Genomic DNA, 14,798 nt, shown 5'->3' with positions numbered 1-14,798 from the left:
GACATGGCAAGTGAAAATAAGAGAGTATTCCTGTATGCAACATCGAAAGTGAGACTCTTAATTGCAAAAAATTGGAAAAAAGAGATAGTACCAACAAAAAAGAGTGGCAAGATAAATTATTTGATTACATTGTATTGGCCAAAATGACGGATACAATTAGGGAACAATCTAAACAAACATTCCAAAATGAATGGGGAAAATATAGAGATTATCTAAAAAAGCAGTGTCCTAAAATCAATACCTGGACTTGCTTTGAGTAATTTTTGCAAAACAAAATATGGTGTAAATGTATAGAATACAGAGAAAAGTAGGAAAAAAGAAATGAGAAAGAAACAGTTTACCAAATATGAAGTTAGACCTGCGTTGAGGACAAAGGAAGTCAATTAAAAAAGAACAAGAATTGAAATATGGATTGGCGTTTATTATTTGTTTTGTATCTATTTGTATTTTGTATTGTATCGATTTGTATTTATTTGACCTAGGGGAGCTGCCTCCCCTAGGTCAAATAAAACAATAGAAATACTTAAACAACTGACCAGTCACGTCGGTTCTGCCCACTAAACAAAAGTCCTGCCCCCCTCAACCAAGCCCTGCCTCCGTAACAAAAATCCTGGCTATGCCCATGAGTACTGCCCACTTTTGGAACCACTGATTTGGAACCACTTTTGGAACCTTGGACTTTGGCCCTCGCCCTGCAAGCTTTTCTTACGATGGCCAGCAATGTCTCTGGACAGCCTGCAAGGAAGAACAGTTTGCGACAGCACTTGCAGTTCATAGCAACTGATACTCAGAGGGATGCTGCCTCCTACCTTCACACTGCTGGCTTTTACCCTCTCTGATAGAGTCCCAACCCCCTACTTCAGGGAAGGTGGGAGATGGACTGAAGAAAAGGTCCCCCATGTCTGGCTTATCTGGATTTTCTAGGGATTGAATTTGGGTCCTTTTGCCCGCAAACCCAGGGACGCTCTGTTCCTGAGCTATGCCCCTATTTCTATGCAAAGTCGTTCGGCTGTCACTGTACAGTGGTGCCTCTGGTTAAGTACTTAATTCGTTCTGGAGGTCCGTTCTTAACCTGAAACTGTTCTTAACCTGAAGCACCGCTTTAGCTAATGGGGCCTCCTGCTGCTGCCGCGCCGCCGGAACACGATTTCTGTTCTCATCCTGAAGCAAAGTTCTTAACCTGAAGCACTATTTCTGGGTTAGTGGAGTCTGTAACCTGAAGTGTATGTAACCCGAGGTACCACTGTATTGCATAAGATGCACCTCAGCAGGTTTCTAGCTTTGAGAATGAGGAGCACCTGAAACCCCAGGAGCGGTTGATAAAGTCGAGTCTTCTTAATTTGTAGGGTGGGTGTGATGACCAAAATGATGCTTGGCTGCAGAGAGGCTTTTCATGAGAGCTTGTTTTGGTAGATAAGAAAGCAGCGGGTGGGTGGCTGTGCATGTGTGCCTGGAGGGTTCCTTGCCTGTGTTCCAGCTGTTCCCAGTTGTGGGAGATTCTGAAAGGAGCCCTCTAGGACCACTCAAGCCAACGGGACTGTTTATCTTAAGGCAAAAGGCACAAACTGTCTGCAGACAGTTTGCCAGTATGACGTTTTGAATTGTCGTGGCTTTCAAAACTGACCAGTGCTGAGGTTTTGTGGGAAGTGGGGGTGGCCTAGGGTTGTTTGCAAAATGCTTTTCACGCAGGATAAACATGGGTGTGCCAGTGGGACTATTTTGCAGTTTAGCAAGTCTGAGGTGTGCAAGTGAGTTTTTTAATGGGTGTACCCAGAACGGAGCACATGATGAAAAATGTTTCCTTTTGGCATCTGGAGGCTGAAAGATGAATGCTGTCAGTTGTGAGGAGATCCCGTTTGTTTCTAATTTGTTTTAAAGTTGTTGTTGGTGTGTTTTTTTTACTGCCCTGGGCAAATCCAATAAATATAATGTGTACAGGGGTACCTCGGGTTACATACGCTTCAGGTTACATACGCTTCAGGTTACAGACTCCGCTAACCCAGAAATATTACCTCAGGTTAAGAACTTGGCTTCAGGATGAGAACAGAAATTGTGCAGTGGCGACACAGCAGCAGCAGGAGGCCCCATTAGCTAAAGTGGTGCTTCAGGTTAAGAACGGACCTCCAGAACGAATTAAGTACGTAACCAGAGGTACCACTGTATTATACATTGGAAGAGCCTTAGTGTATCAGGCAGATGGACCCCCTAGTTCAGCAATGTGCTTTTTGTGATTGCCCACCAGACACTTCGGGGAAGCCTGCCATTAAAGCATGAAGGTAACCCTCATCTGTATATCCTCAGAGTCCAATAGTGAGATTGCATCTGAATCTGAAGGCTCATTTCCTTGGTCTTTGTGCTTAATAGCTGCTGATAAGCATGTGTCCTTCAAATTATCTAATTAATCCCAGCTGGATCAGACCAAAGGCTGATCTCAGATTTGCTTAACCTAGGTAAAGGTAAAGGGACCCCTGACCATTAGGTCCAGTCATGACCACTCTCGGGTTGCGGCACTCATCTCACTTTATTGGCCAAGGGAGCTGGCGTACAGCTTCCGGGTCATGTGGCCAGCATGACTAAGCCGCTTCTGGTGAACCAGAGCAGCGCACGGAAACACCGTTTACCTTCCCGCTGGAGCGGTACCTATTTATCTACTTGCACTTTGACGTGCTTTCGAACTGCTAGGTTGGCAGGAGCTTGCTCAACCTAGTGCTTTCTTAATGTTGTCAGACTCCAACTTCCCTCAGCTCCAGCAAGCATGGGCAACGCTTGAGGATGCTTTGGCCCATGGGTAGGCAAACTAAGGCCCGGTGGCCGGATCCGGCCCATTCACCTTCTAAATCCAGCCCGCGTACAGTCCGGGAATCAGTGTGTTTTTACATGAGTAGAATGTGCCCTTTTATTTAAAATGCATCTCTGGGTTATTTGTGGGGCATAGGAATTCGTTCATTTTTTCCTTCAAAATATAGTCTGGCCCCCCATAAGGTGTGAGGGACAGTGGACCGGCCCCCTGCTGAAAAAGTTTGCTGACCCCTGCTTTGGAGTCTGAAATTCCAAAGGGCTCTGCTTCCACAGTTGGAGGCAGCAGTGCTTCTGAATCCCAGTTGTTGGATTCAACTGTTGTTGAATCCAGTTGCTGGAGGCTCTTTTTAGGTTTTTATGTGCTACTCCTACTATACTGCTGTTAGCAGCTGCCCACCAGGGGAAAATAAAAAAATTACTGGGGGGAAATCTGCATGGGAGATAAGGGTTCAGCATTCTCCTCCCTGCTGCCCCTGCCTTCATAGGCAGTTGAGGGCTCCCTAGTTTTGACAGGCTAGTTCTGCTTCTCTGCGTCTAGCTTGGCCTTTAGCATTGCAAGCTGCATGTTCTTTAAAATTATTTTTTAAATAAACAAGTGCACAGGTTGCAGCTCATAAAATCTACAACAAAGGATTGTTGTGCTTTTTAATCTTAGTTTATAATTTTTTTATTATGCTTTGGAAACTTGTTTCATGGTTTTCCTTAATTTTTATGTATGTTTGCTCTTCACTTAGATTTTCTTACAGGAAGTATTCTATCATATCTCTCTCTCTCTCTCTCTCTCTCTCTCTCTCTCTCTCTCTATATATATATATATATATATTATATATGGTTTAGCCTGAATGAACACCTCTTTTCATTGGGAAGAGGTTGGTGTGTGGGAATTAGCAGACCTGAGTCTCAACCATTTGTATAAAATAAGCAGTGAAGCATAATATTCTCCCCCACCCCGAATGCTCCCTTTTATGGCCGTCCGTCCTGTTCTCCTGGGTTGTTTCATGCCCACTTGCGTAAACCGGGACCTTTGTCTCAGGACAATATGTTCTGGTTGGCAAAGAATTCTCATAAAGAGTCTGCTTTGGTGGAAGAAAGCATACGAGGAGCAGATGCAGGCATTTATGTATGCGGATAATAAGCAGATCTGCATTTATGGGAACAGTAAGCATGGTGTTCTTCAGAGTTGATCTGTGCTGAGTTGTGCTCCATTTAACTTGCAATCTCCTCCTCTGGCTTGCTTGCGCTTGCCGAAGAACTTAAGAGCTTGCTGCATCAGGCCAACGGCCCACCCAGTCCAGTACCCTGTTCTCACAGTGGCCAGCCAGATGCCTGTGGGAAACCTCTCACGAATGCATCCTCAACAGTCTTCCGCATACAAACCTCGCTCTCCAGCATTCCCACCAACCACACAGATAATGCAACTAACCCCCAACCAGCAATTAGTTGCAAAAAAATTCCGGACAGCCTTAAGCTTTATCTACAACCAGCTCACTCACCCACCTCCATCTAGGCTGATGTTTGATACCCTATTTATAGAGCATTCTCAGGTGCTAAACTTCAGATGACAGCAAGGCCCAGATCAGTAATGGGGACGGTGCCACCCCACTCCAGCACTGACCCTGTGGGGTTGCTCAGTAGCAACGGACATCCCATTCCTCCCCTCTTCCCCTCTCTGCTTTCCCACCACCTGTGTGGAAAGGGATGCAGGATTTCCATGGCACAAAATATGTGGCTAGTGCTGTTCTACCTCACAGAGTTGTTGGTTCACTGTGCCTTTGGACACTGCTTAAGATATCGTAACCCTGACATTGTCAGCGGCGCCTCACATTAAGGAGCAGGTTTTCCTCTGTGTTTGGATACGACTGGGCACTGTTTTGAATTGAGACGGTGAACTTTCAAAACCGCTTTGTGTTCAAGCTCTGATTTCAGAGCTGCACTGAGCTTTGGGCTTCTTAGAATGTTTAAGGAGAGCTTGCTGGATCAGGCCAGTGGCCCATCTAGCCCAGCATCTTGCTCTCACAGTGGCCAAGCAAATGAGGATTTGAACACAAGAGCAGACTCCCCTCCTGTGGCTTCCAGCAACAGAAGCATTGGAGGCAGAGCATAGCCATTGTGGCTAGTAGCCTTTGATAGCCCTCTGCACCATGAGCTTGCCTGATCCTGGCTCTTTTACGAACCTTTCCCAACTCTACAGTAACCTTTTTGAGGTGAGGTGACCGGAACTGCAAACAGAATTCCCAAGGCATCCCAGGTGTGAGTCTGCTTTTGTGTATATAAAAAGTACTTGTAGCGACCAGCCTGCAAAAGGACTGTGCCGGATGGGAATATTTTTAAGCGGCAGAGTGATTCATATTCTAAAAAAAAAATAGAAGTTTCGTTTTACTTGGAGGATGTGTTGAAAGGGGCTTTCCCGTGGGGTGTGTGTGTGAGAATTAAGGAGGTGTCTTACAGCAATTTGTCGGGCTTCCTCTGACCTGGTTAAGAGATACCTTTTCCTTGTTAATTTGTAACTCACACTGTCCCTGCGATGCTGAGTCACTCTAATTCCAGTGTGGAAAACCTGCTTATGATCAAACTCCACGTGGATACAACAAATGCTCATGAACAGTGTGAGGAAAGCATAGCAATCTTGGGTCCAGGCAGACGCAGTAGATGAGGAAGCAGCAATTCCAAACAATGTTTATCTCTTTGCTGGTGATATAATTCTGCTGGTGAATGCTAACTAGTGTTGTAAATAAAAATTTGCCCATATAGAGTCCTTACATAGGTTCCCTATTGGTAGGAGAAGATAACAGAGGCCAACCAGAGAATATCGAGAAGCAAAGCAGCTAGTAAGCTTGATCTTTATTGAACTGTTGCAACAGGGTGCTCCCCTCACCCGCAGGAGAGGAGGAGGAACCCAGAAAAGGCCTTATAAAGACTTTTGAAATTGCCACCCTGTAGATCAAGACCACCCACAGAAACATCATACATACATCACAGAATGGGTGTAACCTAAGACCACCCCCCAGATACATCATACCTACATCACAGAAAAGGCGGTCTTAAAACAGAAATTTGAATGTTGTTTTTCTCCTGTTGTTGTTTATCTCCTGTCTGGCAGGTTACTTGATTGTATTGCCTGGGGAGCCTGGCCATTCTTTTGTAGTGATAAATACTTAGTTCCTGGGCCAGGTCACGGGCTCACACCCTATTCATATTGTAAATGTGCCCTTAAGACAGGAATTGTGATGAAAGAGACAATGGGGAGGTTTCCCACTTTGACCTTGTAGAGAAAACATTTACTCAGTTTAGGAATCAAAATGGTTCCAGGTTGGTATTCCTGTGCTGATCTATGTATGTGCTTGATTGGTACACTTATGAACATTTAACATATATCTAAGACCTCAAAATTCCTATCGCACTAGCAGCAACATGGGTTCTATTCGTTTATCTGCACTTTTTCTTCCTGACCTTGCCTCAACAGCACTTCCAATGGTGCAAAAGCTGCCCAGAAAAAATTGCTTTGTGCATTTAAAGGGTAGTAGGTCATGCGGGCTGAGCAGGGGAACAAAAGGCTGTTCTCAGAGAACTGGGGAGGGAGACCTCAGCGGAGTAGTCTAGGCCAACCTTTCCCAACCAGGTGCTCTCCAGGTGTTTTGGACTACAACTCCCATCAACCCCAGCCAGCTTGGCCTGGGTTCTCAGCATCGTCTGTCCATCTGATGGGAGTTGTGCTAGATTGGAGAAGGCTGGTCCAGGCTCTTGGATAGGTTTATTTCTGAACTCCTTATGCCTTGGACTCTGGGTCTTGTTACCGTTTCTCGCCCAAATTCTTAGCTTCCTGTGCTGTGCTGGGTGAGTCATCTGACCTTTTGTATATTTGGTCTTCCCCGACAGAAAAAGAAAAGAAAAAACTATTTCCTTGCTGTAACTTTCACTACTGACTCAATGCTTTGAGAACTGGACCACTGTGGAACATTATCCCTTTAAAAAAAAGCAAAAACCGCTAACTTTGAAAGAAGAGTTTCTCTAAATAACCCTGCCAGGATTTTTCCAAGTTTCAGGAAATGAATATTAGGTTGGGAGAGTGTGGCTGTCTGCTGGCAGAAAACAAACTTGGTACAAGGTACAAAACATACACACTACTTCTTTGGCGATCACTCGTAGCAGAGTAAGATTGTCTTTCATGAACATGGTCTAAGTAGTGAGTCTGTAAGTGACTGTGGAGGCCAATTCTGGATCTACACATCCTTCCACAGTGGGAACATAGGTTTCCGGGCAGAAGTTGATCACTGTGAGGGGTTACCAAACATGCTTTCGTCTTCGTTTCTCCCTTTTGTCCTGAGTTGAGCATCTTCAAAGGTGTAACGTTGGAATGTGTCAGTCACTTCTACGTGGGGATCCAGTGGTGATGCATAAGCGCTTAGAATAGTAGCCTGTTGGTTTTTGGTGAGTTTTATGTGAAGGGTTGAAAGTTGCTCATTAATGTTGGTAGGGACTTCTAACAAGAGCTTCACAAGATCGTTTTTGATAGCGAAGCCTACTCCCATGTATTCAATGTTCTTGTTAAAAAAAACAACTTTTCCAGTAGAACGTGTAGCCTCCTTTTTCTTCCTTCAGTTGTTCCTCTCCTGTTCTTTGAGTTTCTTGAAGCGCTGCAGTATCAATGTTAAAACGTCACAGCTCTCTTGCAATGATGGCAGTTCTGCGTTTGGGACGCTCATTATCAGTGTTATCCAACAAAGTCCATATGTTCCATGTTCCAAAGTTCAATTGTATTTTACGACTGCTGGATAGTGACCCCAGTGGGTGCGGTAATTCAGTTAGGGCAGGCATAGGCCAACTCTGCCCTCCAGCTGTTTTGGGACAATTCCCATCATCCCTGACCGCTGGTCCTGTTAGCTAGGGGTGATGGGAGTTGTAGTCCCAAAACATCTGGAGGGCTGAGTTTGCCTATGCCTGAATTAGGGGGAAAAGGGAGGCAGAGTATGTTTAGGGCACCTTTTCTAGCCCCTCCCCCTTTCCATGGGTTCATGACTAGGGGCTTCCATATTTCACGTTCCTGCCCCTGTTACTATTTGCTGATCGCCATGGGACTTTTGGGTTTGGGAAGAGATTTTGGAAGAGGCCTGTGTGTGAATTTGTTTTATGTGTGTAGATCAGTGCACACTGACCAATGCAGAATCTTTGCAGTAAGGCTCTTATTTTGATGGCATGGGTATCACAATGACTGGTAGATTCTTATCTGCTGCAGCCTTCACAGCCGTTGTAACATGCCACTTGTTATCTTCTTCCTGTTCTGCCGTTGAGGACTTCTTGGATCATTCATGGTTAGCTCCTCCCCTTTGACCTTACCGCCTTGGATCATCTGCTGGGAGTACGAGGCTCCCGATGGCTTCGGTCACAAGGGTCATGGCCACAAGGGTCATAGGAACGTGCAAGCCCACTCACCCTGACAAGGTGATGATCCAGCGAGTGAGACAAAACACACACACACACACACACACAGGTTGCTAGGTTTTAATTTCTGCTGTCTTCTAAAGTGGTTAATGTTAATGTTTGTATGCCACCTTTGAGGCACAGAAGACACCCCAAGGCAGCTCATAAGCAATGCAAATACAACACAGTGTAATCAGACTAAATCTTAAAATACATCCCTTTTCCTGCCGAAAAAGCAACAGATTATTCCCCAGAGAAATTCTCTCCCTCATTCTGGGTGTCTTTTTTCTTTTTCATCTCTCCGGTGGCAATTTAAGAATTTTGGGACAGCCCTTTAATTATATGTATTGAACGCTTTGTTTACACCAGCTTCTGCCCAGCCTAGGTGCCCTCCAGATATTTTGGGGATACAGTTCCCATTGTCCCCAGTCAGCATCACTCAGTGATGCTGAATCTGCTGGGATCATGGCTGTGATGGATGGAGGTGACCGGAGATGTACCCCCCAAACACCTGGAAGGCGCATAGGTTGGCATAGGTTGGCAAAGGCCTTTATAGCAGCTTAGAATAATAGAATTGTAGAATTGGAAGGGACCCTAAGGGGCATTCAGTCTAACTCCCTGCAATGCAGGAGTCGTGGTTAAAGAATCCCTGACAGATGGCCACCCAAACTCTGCTCAAAAAACTCCAGTGTATGAGAGCCTACCACCTTCCAAGGGAGTCAGTTCCACTGTCAAACACCTATAACCATCAGAAAGTTCTTCCTAATGTTTAGTCAGAATCATCTTCCTTGTCATTTGAAGCTATGAGTTTGGTTCCTACCCTCTGGAGCAGCAGAAAACAAGCTTGCTCTGCACCCTGGAACATCCTAGTGTCGATTGTGAGCACCCCTGACACTGACCAGTTTTGCAGTTCTGAACATCTGCCCACCAATTGTGTGAGTAGTATAGCTGCTGAAGCTTCCCACTTCTTTGAGTCCTCCTAGTGGGATTTACTGAGCTCTGTTAACTTTGGTTCAGCCATCAGTTTGGAAGTAACCGTCACCTTTTTTTGGCAGTGGCGCCTGCCAGACCTGTCATCGTGTCTTGCCAGCTTATCCGTCATTAGCAAACGGTTTTGGGCAGCTTCCCAAGCACTTGATGCTTCCTATTGGAATTGTTGCTGAAGGAATGGCAGTGTCTGAGGGGGGCGGGCAGGCTTCTCTGTGGCTGGCGGGAGTTTCCTTGCTTTTCCTGAGCCCGAATGAAAGAGGGACTTTGCCAAATCATTCCCCGAACGACCAGTTGGAGCACTTTTTCTTCTTCTGATTTTGTTAGCTTTACTAGCAATCCAAAAGTGCAGTGTCAGGGAATTACGTCATACCATATACAAAGCAAGTAAGCAATAAATCATAAGAGCAATAAATGGGGACACACAAATACGAATTGAGGCACCCATATTAACTGAGCTGTGTGGCTGGTGAATGTGGAACATCTAAGTCTGAACCATAGGAAATAAAATCCCACCAGATGACATAATAGCATCCTCCATTCCTTTTCTGCAGTGGCTCCCCGTCTGTGGATTGCCCTCCCCAGGGAGGCTCGCCTGGCGCCTTCATTATACACCTTTAAGCGCCAGGCAATAACGTTCCTCTTTAACCAGGCTTTTGGTTAATTTGATTGATATCCTATGCCCTTTTAAAATGTGTTGGGGGGCGGCAGTGGCTCTTTGGTTGTTGTTGTTTTTATTTTGATTATGTATTTTCTGGTTTTATATAGGGTATTATTATTATTATTATTATTATTATTATTATTATTATTATTATTATATCCCCTTGGAACATACAGTTCAGTGTGACTTTTTTTATGCAACAGCCAAAGTCCCATGAGTTCTTAAACTGCAAAGGCAAATGTAGATTTTTCAAGGGTTATTTAAATCCAACTGCAGCTAACATCCACGTCAAAAGCTCTTTAGTATATTCAGCTATGACATTGGAGTACAGTGGTATCTTGGGTTACAAACACCTTGGGTTACAGAGTCCGCTAACTCAGAAGCAGTACCTCGGGTTAAGAACTTTACCTCAGGATGAGAACAGAAATTGCGCGGTGGCGGCAGCGGCAGCAGCGGGAGACCCCATTAGCTAAAGTGGTACCTCAGGTTAAGAACGGACCTCTGGAATGAATTAAGCTTGTAACCAGAGGTACCATTGTACTTAAGAAGATAAGAAGAATCAGGCCAATGACCGATGGTCTATCTAGGCCAGCATCTTGTTCACACAGCAGCCAACCACAAGCAGAACCTAAGTGCAAGAGCACTGTCCAGCTGTTGCTGCCATAGAAGGAACACTTTAAAAAGTGTTCTGCTGTTGCAGAACAGATGTCAGCTGGGAGATGCTGCTGTTTCTCTTTGGATAAATCCTGACAAAAAACAAATCAAGATTCCTCGCATGTAGAAAATTAGCATGTTGGAGGCAAGGGGTTTTCCCGGCATGCTCTGCATGTGTGTTTCCATCTGTCTGTGCAATGAAGTAACCTTCTGTCTCGTAAGCCTTCCTCCGCCTTGCAATCTGAACTGGTCCCATCCAGAAATGGGCTCACCTCTCCTGCTTTTGTGAGAGCAAGAGCATTCTTATCTCCCTGCAAAGCAAAAAAGGTTTGGCTGCCCTCTGAAATGTGCATTGTGGTGCCTTCCTTCCTACTCCCCAGGCTTTTTTTGTTTGAAGAAACCGTCTTTCTTAACACAGTTGACTGATCTTGGCTTTCGTTTCCCACCCACCCCCTCTCCAGTTCTAACCATTTATCATGTGGGCGACATGCTGCAACTGGTTTTGCCTGAACGGGCAGCCCGAGGACATCCAACACCGCCCGCAGCAGGGGACCCGCGCGCAAGCCTACGCCAACGCCGGCTACAGCTCCTTCCCTTCGCCCACCGGCCCTGAGCAGGGCTGCAAAGGCTGCGGGGCCCGTTTCAGCAACGCCTCCCTTAAGGTGAGTGGGGTCTCATGCTCCTCATTGGGAGCCCATGGTGGGAACCTGCTCTAGTTCTCTTACTGTGTTTCATGGGAATTGTGTCGGGGTTTTGCATATTAAGCGGTATATAAATATTATTTGTGATGAGGACGAGCGACCACGTCGGCTCACAATGCTGCGCTTAGAGGGCAGAGTGGACTTAGGTGCGCAGTGAGCTGGAACACAACCCCCTTGCATATGGGGAGTTGCCTGTATATATAATTTCTTGAGATTGATTGCATTTTTTGTAATTCTAAGTTTTTTAAAAAAATGTTTTGTATTGCATATTTTACATGGTTATAACCCAACCTGGGACCTTGGGATGAAGGGAAAGTAATTATTTTTATTAATAATAATATTGATGAGAAGTTGAATGGACACTTAGGAGAGAGAGTGAGAGAGCGCACACATCTACTTCCAACAGAGCTTAACTTGTGAATCTTGGGTTATTAGGTTGTCGTTTTTATTTTTATATGTATTTTATGGTTTTGTATTCTGATTTTATCCTGCGAACTGCCCTAACCCCTGCAGGTATAGGGCTGTATATAAATTCAAATAACAACAACAGCAACAACAGCTTACTGTGACCAGCTGAGGTGGTGACTCCTGCCTGCTGAGACGGCTTTTTAAAAGGTTGGGTGCAGGAGGGATTGGACAAATTCAGGAAAGAGGTTTAGCCCCACTAGGAAAGTGGAGCCTCCACATTTAAGGGCACTGTACCTCTGAATACTGGAGAGCAGCAGCAGGGGCCTGCCAGCGGACTTCAATGAAAGTCACCAGCTGGCTAGTCTAGAAAACTGGGGTTCTAGAAGGATCCCAACAGGTGGCTCTCATAGGCATAATTTTCCTTGAAGTCACTGTGGGGCTTATTCAGGGTCAGCCCAGGGCTGGCTATAGCCATTTGCATACCAGGTTAGGGGAGGCTGTTTTAAAACAGCAGGTTCAAGAGCCCCCTTATTCTCTCCTGTCCCCGAACTTGTTCCAAACTTGCACATTTTGTTCCAAACGTGCACATTTGTTTTTTTTTTTTAAATATTTTTATTGGGTTTTCACATTTTATATAAACACAAACAACACACCAAAACAAACATAAAAAACAACGAACAAGAATAGTTCCCGAAAATCTTATTTTCTAACCCTAGTCCTTGACTTCCCCCCACCCCCTCCCCTGCATCCCTATTCCCAAACTTATGTCAGCAAGTTGGCATTTCTTCCATCTTAATATTAGTCCTTTTATAAAAAACAAAAATAAATTTTCCCTAAGTTGGACCCCAATTCTCTTCCCTCGATTTCTCATTTTTTCTTACATAATTTTCTTAATACTAAACCCCCTGGTCTTGAGTGTTGTTTAAATTTGATACTTCCCTCCCTCCCCTCCCCGCTTTGCGTCCTTTCCCGAGACATGTCCAAATTAACAGTTTTTAGCCTGGATTCCGGATATCCGAGGCTCTCAATTCTCTTTTAGTCCCTCTCCGCCGGTTTTGTTGGTAGTCCTTTTTGTCTGTCATCGAGTCTCGAAAGATTTCCTTAACAATCAATCCAATCAGTCCATAGTCTCTTCCCATATTTAAAGGCAACTGCTGAGGAATTTCCACAAGGCCTAAGTCTTGCTGATAGTCAAAATCAAAGTCTATGTGGAGGCCCCAATTGTACTTCTTTATTTCGAGCTCCTGAATTCCATAAAGTCCCAGGGCCTCCACTTTCATCTTCTGTATCTTTCGTAGGCTTAGAGTGGATTTAATCCAATAGTCTCCTTGCTTGTGTTCTCCAGATGTCGGCTTCTGGTTAGTACTTTCCCAGATAACTTGTTCTCTTTCTTGTTTTGTCTTCTCCTCTTCTTTGTTTATTGTTTCAAATTCAGCTGTGGGTTCTTTCTCACTCAGGCCCTCATTACTTTCAGCAGAACTACTTGTTTCCAAATCCAAGGTCGTCAATTGTTTACTCATAGCTGTAGTCTGCTCCTGTAGGGTTCCCACCAGTGAGAACATTCTTTCGATTTCTCTCAGTATCTTTCCACCCACAGCCATTGTAATTCCACAGAATTCCCCCTAGAGGGAATCTGGTTACTGAGTAACCTTTTCTCCAACAATCCTCTGTCCTATTATTGTTTCTTTGTTTCTCAAAATTTTAGTTCAATTGTAACTCCTTTTAATCCGGAGAGGTCTTAAACAGCAATTTTTTTCACTATTAATAGTCCATTTGACAGCTTTTGACAGCTGTCAAATTCTGCTCCTCTATACAGGCTCCAAAGCAGGTCGCTCCCGGGCCCGGGAGGGAGGGTTGTTTACCACAAAACAAAGACTCTTCCAACACTCCACTCTCCTGCTCAAATTTACCTTTCTAAATCTTGGAAGTTACTGTCTTTTTAAAACTCACCCTTTACAGGGTAGGCACTCCAGCTTAGTTCTTATTTCGTTGCTCTGGATCGTCTGCAAGGGGGGGGGTGGGGACTTCCTTTTAGCACACCCCCCGGTCGTCTCAAATTCAAAAGGTAAAAGTTTTAAAGTTCAGTTCCAAATTACTCACGGGTTCTTTTTTCAGTCCGAATTTCAAGGAAGGAAGTCAGCGCTCTCCAGTTATGGCTCGCGGCTTCGCTCAGCGGCGGTAGCGGTCGACTCTCAGTGCCACGCCGTCCCCTGTATCCCCTCCGTAGCCTTTAAAAAGGCTCATTGCGAATCAGGGGGGGCGCTTAAGGCACCCGCCGAGTCTTCAGTCCGCAGGCTTCCGCGCCTGCGGTTTTTAAGGGTCCCCGTGTCGCCGGCACGGCAAAGACCCATCCACCGCTGAGCCGATTCCCTCCGGAGCTCGGAGGGAATCCGCCATTTCCCGATCGCGCCAACCCGGAAGTCCCCCCAAACGTGCACATTTGTGTCGCACAGAAATGCCTGCGGTGGAAGCGTATGTTTCTCTGCACAGTCTGGTTTTTCCTTGTATTGCAGGCTTAAGTTCTGGCACGCTTGAGTCACCCTGGGGGCGGGTACGGAGGAGGAAAGGCATTTTCTCACTCGGAGAAGTCCATTTAAATGAGGAGGGGTTTTCTTCTCCTGGGAAGTCTTCCGTTCGGGTGGCAGGAGGCCAGCCTTTCAGAGTCTCGGAAAGCATCTGACCTCCTGCACGTTCTTGGATGGAAAAATGGCAAGGGAAAGGGAGGCGGATGTGGAGCCTTTGTATGGAATGTGTGTGCACTTATGTGCTTGTGTACACACGCACAACTCCTTTACACAGAGAGCTTCTCAACCATCCTGAGTTGGTTACCAACAGCTCACCAGGGTTAACCCTTGGTTTGCCTAACTGCCACCATAGCAATGCCCCCCTTGCTCCCCAAAGACCTTGCCATGCTTTTGTGATATTTTTCTTGGGCCCCAATAAATAATATTGCCCAAACTTTGACTATGGACTTATTTCCCTGAAAGTTAATTGCTTGAACTTTTATGAACACACTGGCCACACCTTCCAATATAGGACCTCTTTTCTTATATCTTACTGTTTCTTCTTTTTAATGGCATTTAGTTTAATTTAAATCCTCTGCTTAGTCCTAGGAGAGAAGAGCAGAATACCCAGTTGCCCCCACTCCCGCCCCAGTTTTTACTTTCTGA

The 14,798-nt window shown here is 45.3% G+C and overlaps 1 protein-coding gene across 3 annotated transcripts in view; it reads left to right on the top strand.

The window, feature by feature from the left end:
• The window catches only part of RFFL (ring finger and FYVE like domain containing E3 ubiquitin protein ligase), a 39,080-nt gene that overhangs the window by 11,015 nt on the left and 13,267 nt on the right, over nt 1-14,798 (top strand). For all 3 annotated transcript variants that reach the window (XM_081173141.1, XM_081173140.1, XM_081173142.1), the window contains one exon: nt 10,981-11,181. In XM_081173141.1, coding sequence (XP_081029267.1) covers nt 10,996-11,181 — 186 coding nt within the window. In that variant the 5' untranslated portion in view covers nt 10,981-10,995. The remainder of the gene's footprint in view (nt 1-10,980; nt 11,182-14,798) is intronic.

This window comes from Podarcis bocagei (genome assembly GCF_964188305.1).
Source record: "Podarcis bocagei genome assembly, chromosome: 15".
Taxonomy (NCBI): Eukaryota; Metazoa; Chordata; class Lepidosauria; order Squamata; family Lacertidae; genus Podarcis; species Podarcis bocagei.
Note: the sequence above shows the minus strand (reverse complement) of the source record. Positions and strands in the feature narration are given on the sequence as shown.